Source organism: Tupaia chinensis, unplaced genomic scaffold (assembly GCF_000334495.1).
Source record: "Tupaia chinensis unplaced genomic scaffold, TupChi_1.0 Scaffold000139_1, whole genome shotgun sequence".
NCBI classification, from domain to species: domain Eukaryota; kingdom Metazoa; phylum Chordata; class Mammalia; order Scandentia; family Tupaiidae; genus Tupaia; species Tupaia belangeri.
In genome coordinates, this window is record NW_006159609.1 from 2271189 (window position 1) to 2279954 (window position 8766).

The following is an 8766-nucleotide window of genomic DNA, read 5'->3' on the forward strand; positions in this document are numbered from 1 at the left end:
ACATTTTGTATGCTGTGATGATGCTTAGGGAAGGAATGTAAATCAAGTTACAAAAAAAAAGAAAAGTTTCAGAAAAAAGAAAAATCCATTCCATGACCGCAGTAAGATATATAGCCCCAGCTAGGTGCTACTTTATAGGATGCCTAAAGTTAGACTTGTGTTCATGGAAATGTATATTATCAGCTGTGTTTGCTATGAAAATATTTAGATTAATTAAGATCTTTAGTAATTCAATAAAAAATGGGGGGAAAACAGTATAGAAAGTAAACATAGATATCGGAGACAGTGTGGGAAGAGAGTGGGAGATGGTAGAGGGTAAGAGATAGAGAATCAAGGATGGGGGTCAAAACATACAGGAAACTAGAAATGGAACATTATTTGTTGACAATAACATGTATATTGATGTGCTTGATTGAGACAATATACAGTATACTCGACTTTAAAAAAAAAAAAAGAAACTAATAAAGCAACACTGGCCAAGTTTCACCCTTTAATTTTTATCTCCTGGCCAGTAACCTGCTGAGAAAGTCGTACATATGAAAGTGACTTACCAGGAGTATAGACTTTGTTTTGTTTGAGTCCGTGGGTCTGCACTAACTTCTCCGCCACAATAAACATAGGCCTCTGGATTAGAATAAACTTGTTGTTTCCTACCTCAAGCTTTTGCCTCATGAATGTGAAAGTTCCAAGCCCTGGAATCTGAACCCCCTGAAAAGGAAAAAAAGAAGGGGGAAAAAAAAGAGTAATAAACAGAATTTACTAAAGAGGAAAAAAATTATTCTTTAATACTCTTATCTAAAAAACATAAAAATAATTAAACTTGGGCTTTAAAAATGCAATGATCTCTGAGCCAGCAAGTGGTATGGTAGTTAAGACACTAGACTCCCACATGGCCAACCACAGTTAGAGTCCTGAACCTAGTGGCTTGCTTTTTCACCTTCTCTCTGGCTCTCTCTGGTCAAACTAAAAAAAAAAAAAAAAAAAAAGCAAATAAACAAAATAAAATAAATAATTATTTAAAAGCAATTTCAATGATCTCTGAAATCCTTTATAGCCATAACATTTTATGATTGTAAATTTGTGTTTTCATTTTTAATTTTGCCAAAGAGCACTTTCACTAACTAGAGAAAGGGAAAGTGAGAAAACACCACCCTCCTCCAATAAGGGATGGTCATGCCACAATCCCTTCTCTTCCTTCTCCTTTCAGGATTTTGGGTACGCATACACACATGTTCAGTGTGTTTCTCAAGTACCCAGGTGTGGGACTTGAACCGTGCCATTGGCCATATGGGAGTCAACTGCCTAAATCACCATACCACCCACCAGCCTGATTTTTTTTCAAAGATATCCAGTGTAAAATGCAATGTGTTGGGGCTGGCAGGTGGCATAGTGGTTGAGGGCACTGGACTCCCACATGGCCGACCACGGTTTGTGAGTCCTGGACCTGGCAGCTTGCTTTCTCTCTTTCTCTCTATCTCTCTCTCTCTCTCTCTCTCTCTCTGTCCTTCTCTAGTCAAAGTTAGTTAGTTAGTTAGTATGTATGTAAGTAAATAATAGTTACATAAAATAGTTCTTAAGGAAAAAAAAGTAATGTGTTGACCCTCAAAGCTTTACATTAGATCCCTCATCCCTCATCCTCATATCATTAAAAGGCTGTGAAGACTGAGAAACCCTCAGATCTAATTTTCATCTAGATCTAAGATTACTCTTGTCCTAAACTGTATGACATTTTACATTTTAATTATTTACCAGTAAAATGTGGGAATTTAAGCAGGTATAAGAATCTTTAGTTTTCTCATCCCCTTTTTCATGTTTTATGTTTCCGATTTAAAATCAGGCAATCCAGCATCCAAGTCATGTGCTGCATGAAGTGATCTTGACTGATCAGTAAAGCAAATGCTTCTCACTCTTAAACTCATTCCCACGTGGCCAACCATGGTTCAAGTCCTGGATCGGGTGATATGCTTTCTCCCTCCCCCCCGCACTCCCCCCTACCCTCCACCACCAACCAGGTCAGGTCAAATTAAAAAAAGAAAGAAAGAAGAAGAATGGAATTAAATAAATAAATAATTCTTTATGGGGTGGGAAAAAACTCAAATGCCTACCAGGACCAAAAGAGAATGGGAAGGAGCAAAGGTAACCAGCCAGAGACTGATGACTAGAGCATCCATTTCCCATCTACAGCGCAGAGCCCATCATCGTTTTCAGCTATGTTATCACCCAAGAGTACAAGACCAATATTGTTATATCTGCAATTTTTCAAGAAAAGGCAAAAAAAAAAGCTAAATGTTAGGTAAATTGTCTCAATGCTAAGTGATGACAACTAATTCAAAGTCTCAAGTCAAACAAAATGAGTAAGAAGGATGAATTCCACCCAAGGGATCACAGTGGGACCTCTGAGTAAAGTACTAAACTCCCACAACTTCCTGGCTCTCTCCAAGTTCCTTCCAGAATCTCTGTCCAGTTCTCAGTTCTATGGCATCTAAATCAAAGACTGACAGAAAGAATAGTCCAATCCCGGGCAAAGTTTCTCATTTTGGCAGGTTGAGGTTAGTTCCTAATTGTCTTCCTCTATTTTAATTAAGATCCATTTCCTACAAGGAGGCAAGCCAAGAAGCTTATATCCTTCTACAGCTACGCCAGGAACTGTCAGAACATGGACAAATAGAACCCATCTAGTGTCTTCGCACAAATCCAGGCTCGTTAGCACTGTGCTCTAATCACTAAAAGAGCACAATTTACAAATGTGTTAGCTAAGGATAAAATCCACATTTGTTAAATCCACTATTCACAAATCTAAGTGTGAGCAGCATAAAATCACAGGACTGAAAGTTAAAATGGGTGGCTCTACGTTTACTGCTCTGCTTCAGGCAAAAGTCTATATGTAAGACTATGGAGGACAGATCCTTTGGACTCCTACATGAAAATTATAGACCCTACCTTGTGCAAGGTGAGCTGCCGTTCCACAAATTCTGATACATTCCCCCAGATAGTACAGACTTCTGAAAATCAACAAAAATCAAAATTAATCTATATGCACATCCATATAACAGAATATTAGTGCTAATAAGTAAAAATGTAAATATAAATGCAGACTCAAAGGAAAATTCCTAGATAATTTAGAATATAAAATAAGGCCATTCCCCAAAGTTAATTTTCTGGTAAAGAAAGCTTACCCATTTAAGTACTGAAGATGTGACTTAAACAACAACAATAATACATTTTTTTAAGAAAATCCTTCTAGAATAAAGAGAACTCTGTCTCACATTTCTCTTATTCTATAAAGAGTTAACCAAGTATAATGACCCATTAAATAAAAACCGATCAAGTGTCAACTTTGCCACCAGAATGAGATGATCATTCTTACACTTCTCTCTTACACAGGACTAAGGCTAAAGGCTTCTAAGGCATGAAAGACTGTCATCTGTACACTCACTGTCCCTATACTTCCATTTCTGCTAAATTCTTTATTATTATTCAAGAATTTTATTTCATTTTATTTACTTACATTTTTAATTTGACCGGAGAGGGACAGAGCAAGAACAAGAGCGAGAAAGAAGAGAGAGGGAAGGGGAGAAAGCAAGCCATGAGGTCCAGGACTCAAACCATAGTCGGCCATGTGGGCGTCCAGCACCTTTAACCACCATGCTATCTGCTGGCCCCACATTTCTATGAAATTCTTGAACCTACTTTTAATTTTCATTTTCCACTGTTAGACTATCAGCCATCAGTTCTCAGTGCTATAACAGCTTTGTGGACACCCTCTTCTAACAGCAGCAGTCCTAACTCACTGCTTCTGGTCTGTATGCCCTAGAGATAACAAATATACTACTATTACATCTGAAATAATAACTTCAAAAAGTAGACCTTTGGGAGGCCCAGCAGGCATGGTGGTTAAGGCACTGGATGGACAATTCCACATGGCTGACAACGGTTCAAGTCCCAGACCTGGTAGCTTGCCTTCTCACTTTCCCTTTCTCTCTCTCTATCTCTCTCTGGTCTAATTAAAATAAATAAATGAATAATTTTTTTAAAAAAAGTAGACCTTTGGGTAGGGAATCATGGAGCTGTACTTCACATTAACACATAGACCTGACACTATCTACTTTGATCTGAGAAAGACCTTTCTATCTTTATTTTCTTGTTCTGAGCTGTGTTCCCAAAATCTAGCAGAAAACAAGTGGTTGCCAATAACTGAAGTATTATTGTGCAATACGGACATATACCCTAGGTATGAGTAATACTTAGAAATATAGACAATTATATTTGTGTTGACATGCCCATTCTAGAACTAATTATGTGCTTGTAAAGATACCTTTATATTACAAATCAAAAGAAAATTAAGCTTTAATTCTCAAAATCAAAATTAAAAACAGATGTACCAGCTTGCCACTTTGGGACACAGATGTAGCTGGTGACAAGAGACCAATTTTTTTCCCACTTTGGAAACTTATTTATTGGTATAACTTTTTTTTTTTTCAATTTTTGCTATCAGATGCATGTACTCACTGGAGAAACAGAGAGAGGAAGAGTGATACCACAATTCCTTCTCTCTCATTCTTCCCTCAGTATTTTGGGCACACATGCATATATACCCAGCATGTTTGTTAAACCTGCAGGTCTGGAACTCAAATTGCATAGTCGGCCATGTGAAACCCAGCCTCCTTAACCACCATGCCCCCAGTTGGCCTGGTTTAACTTATTTTTTTCTAATGGTTTAAACCACTAAAGCTGGCACATTGTGATCCTTTCATTCTGGTACATATCAGAGTTATAAGTATTTATAATTACTATTCAAGGGAAGAGGCAGGTTTGGTGGGTGAGAAGTAGCTGTGACTCTCTCAAGCACCTTAGAACTGGTTTGGAGACAGAAAGTCTCTTGCCACCAGAGAATTGCACTGTGTGCCTCTGTGAGCAGGAGGGCCATGACTCTGTCTCCCACTCCAAACCACGGATATAGAGTTTCCAAGGTGATTTCCCTAGCCTGCTTCATCCTAGCACACCACCTACCTCTCCCAACCTCACAGCCAAAAAACATCGATGCTGGCTACTTCGAACTAAGAAGGCCTCTCAACCAGTCCCAACTGTATACTGAACTAAAATCTTCATTATGAACAGAAACGCTATTAATTCACTAGTACTACAAAATCTTAGTATTCAGATTTACATTGAGACGTGTCAAAGTAATTAAGTGAAAACTGGGACGGTTCTGTCTCTAAATCTTTCACTTAGATTCATGATATGCAGCTCAGATTTCAGAAAAACAATCTGCATCAAAGAAGAAATTATTTAACTGGGGCCAGGAGAAACCGTATAGCTTAGGACCAAATCCTAGTGAAAGGACTTGACTGAGCTAAACTGGAAATTTGAGGAGTCTCTCTTCTTTTGAATGATATATTCAAATCTGCCATATTTACTCTGTTACATCTAACTGACAAGGTTACATAAGAGCAAAGAGATATTTATTGTAAAGTGAAATCTGCTATTTCTCACTGAATCAAAGGAAAGCAAGCATATCAGTCCTCATAAGGAGCTCGAGGTTCCTACAATTCAGTTGGAATGTGTGGAAATCTTACAGACTGTGACTGATTTCTTTTTTTTTTTTTTTTGAGAGGTTTTCACTATAGGGTGTGTACGCTCACCAGAAAAGACAGAAAGAGACATAGAGACAGAAAGCGAGAAATCAGCCTCCAAGGGGGATGGCCATGCCACAATCCCTTCTCCTCCAGTCTCCTCTCAGGATCTTGGGCACAAACGTACACAGGTCCGACGCGAGTTTAAACCACCATGTCCGGGACTTGAACCGTGGTCAACTACATGGGAATCCAGCAACATAGCCATTACACCAATTGCTGGTCCAAGTTGTTATTATTATTTTTTATTGTTTTATCATATCTTTTCTCACATCCCAAAGTGTCAGAGAGGGCATCACTAAATCTCAAAACAAAACGAATTCCAATCTAGTCCAAAAAATAAATTAAAGAATACACTTCTTAGGTATTTCAAGGGAAATCAGGATTATTAATTTGATTCAAACACTGAACACAAAGAATCTCTATTATGAAGAACTAGATATACTTTTTATATTTTTTATATTGAGTTCAACCTTAAATTCTAAACATTTTATACACTTAAAACCATATTTTAAAACACAATACCAAAGAGCAGGAATACTGTATTTTATCTATAATTATTATAAAAAAGGATTAATGCCTATTATGTAAACTGTAAAATAACACACAATTGAAATAGATCCAGAGTTTCAATTTCAATGAATGGCACAACCATCCATTTAATTATATGAGCCAGGAACTCAGAAGTCATCCTTAGACTTCCCTTCTCCCTCAGAAAGGAAAAAAAATCCAGTCTATTGCCACAATCTGTACATTCTGTCTCAATCTGTCTACTTCTTTCCATTTCTAGTTACCAATTTAGACCAGACTAACATTTGCTCTTACTTATTCTACTGCACACTTAACCCTCCAATTCATTCTTCACGTGGCAACCAGAGTCATCTTTCCAAGACACAAAACATAGCTGCTCTGTAGATGGAGGAGTCTGGAGAGAAAGGAAGGGGCCAAGATATGCAGGGATTATAAGTCATACTGAGTATGTTGGCCTTAATGTCAAGCCTGATAGGAAGGCATTACATATTTTAAATGGGAAGTAAATAAATAAATTAATTAAAAAATAAAGTAAATGAATGAATTAATAAAATTAAATAAATAATTCTTTAAAAAAAAAAACAAAACACTACAGTAAGCAAGACAGTATGGTACTGGCAAAAGAAGAGATAAATAGTTTGATGTAACAGAAAAGAGAGTCCAGAAATAGACTCACATAAATAGAGTTAACTAATCTTTGACAGTGGAGCAAAAAAATAATCTTTCTGGTTTTTTTGTTTGTTTGTTTTTCTTTTCTTTTTTTTTTTTAAGAGAGATTTTTGCTGTAGGGCATGTGTGCTTGCCAGAGAGACAGAGACAGAAAGGAAGAAATCACCCCCCAGGGGGGATGGCCACGCTGCAGTCCCTTCTCCTCCATTCTCCTCTTGGGATCTTAGGCACACATGCACATGCGCCCGGCATGAGTTTAAGCCACTGGGTCTGGGACTTGAAGTGTGGTCGACTACATGGGAGTCCAGCGATATAGCCATTAGGCCAACTGCTGGTCCTAAAAATAATCTTTTCAATACATCTTGCTGGAACAACTGAATATCCACTTGCAAAAATAAATCTAGACACAGACTTTATGTTCTTCATAAAAATTAACTCTAAATGGTTTATAGATCTAAACGTAAAATGCAAAAGTGTAAAACTCATAGAAGATAACATAGAACAGGGCTGGCCCTATGGCCTAGTGGTTAAGGGAGCCAGATCTTGGGACCAGCAGATGGCATAATGGTTATGTCCTCTCCATTTATAGACTACCACATGGTCAACCACAGTTTAAATCCCGGACCTGAAGGCTTGAAACTCATGCCTTTGTGTGTGCACCCAAAATCCTGAGAGGAGAATGAAGAAGGGATTGTAGCATGGCCATTCCCCCTGGGGAAAAATTTCTCACTTTCTGTCTCTCCAGTGAACACTCACAACCTGTAGTATCACTCTCTTGGAGAGAGAGAGAAAACCAGATCCCACATGGTCAATTATAATTTAAATCCTGGCCCAAGGACTTAAAAAACATACTAGGACCATATGCGTGCATGCCCCAAAGCCTGAAGGAACGGAGAAATGAAGGAGAAGGTACTGTAGTATGACCATACCCCACAGGCAAGTATTATTTTCTCTCTCTCTCTGGTGAGTACATACCTTCTGACAATTAAAAAAGAAATAAGATAACATAGGACAAAACCTAAAAGTTTTGGATATGGTAATGATTTTTTTAGATATAACACCAAAGGCATGATCCATGAAAGAAATTGATAAGATGATCTTCATTAAAATTTAAAACTTCTGGGCCAGCTAGTGGTGTGGTGGTTAAGGTGCTGGACTCCCACATAGTGGGACATGGTACTAGTCCCAGACCTGGTAGCTTGCTTTTTTGCTTTCCCTTTCTCTCTCTCTCACTCTCTGGTCAAATTAAAACAATAAAAATAATAATAACTGGGACCAGCAGATGGCATAATGGCTATGTTCCTGGACTCCCATGTAGTCGACTACGGTTTGAGACCCAGACCCGGTGGCTTAAACTCACAATGGGCGCATGTGTGTGAGTGTGAGTGCCCAAGATCCCAAGAGGAGAATGGAGGAAAAGGGATTGCGGCATGGCCATCTCCCCTGGGGGGTGGTTTCTTGCTTCTGTCTCCATGTCTCTCTCTGTCTTTCTGGCAAGCACACGCACCCTATAGCAAAAATCTCTCAAAAAAATAATAATAATAAAAATAAATAAATTTTTTTAAAAATGTAAAACTTCTGTGAAAGACAATGTCTCATTCGCTTATGAGAAGAAAAGCCACAGACTCAGAGAAAAGACATATCTCATAAAGAACTATATCTAAACAAACAAATAACTCTTAACATTCAAAATAAGAAAACAAAAGCCCAATTTAAAGTAGGCCAAGATTTCTTCCAATAGTGAATGGATTAAAAAAAAAAATGCAGTACAGAACCAGCAGTTAGCGTAATGGCTATGTCGCTGGATTCCCATGTAGTCGACCGCGGTTCGCGTCCCAGACCTGGTAGCTTAGAATTCATGCCGGGCGCGTGTGCGTGCCTGCCCAAGATTCCGAGAGGAGAATGGAGGAGAAGGGATTGTGGTGTGACCATC

General features: G+C 38.3%; 1 protein-coding gene across 2 annotated transcripts in view; it reads right to left on the reverse strand.

The window, feature by feature from the left end:
• Positions 1-8766, reverse strand: part of CCDC81 (coiled-coil domain containing 81) — a 40771-nt gene that overhangs the window by 28755 nt on the left and 3250 nt on the right. For both annotated transcript variants that reach the window (XM_006144923.3, XM_006144921.3), the window contains exons 2-3: positions 2941-3002; positions 552-708 (exon numbers count right to left, since the gene is read on the reverse strand). In XM_006144923.3, the coding sequence (XP_006144985.1) occupies positions 552-708; positions 2941-3002 (219 nt within the window). The remainder of the gene's footprint in view (positions 1-551; positions 709-2940; positions 3003-8766) is intronic.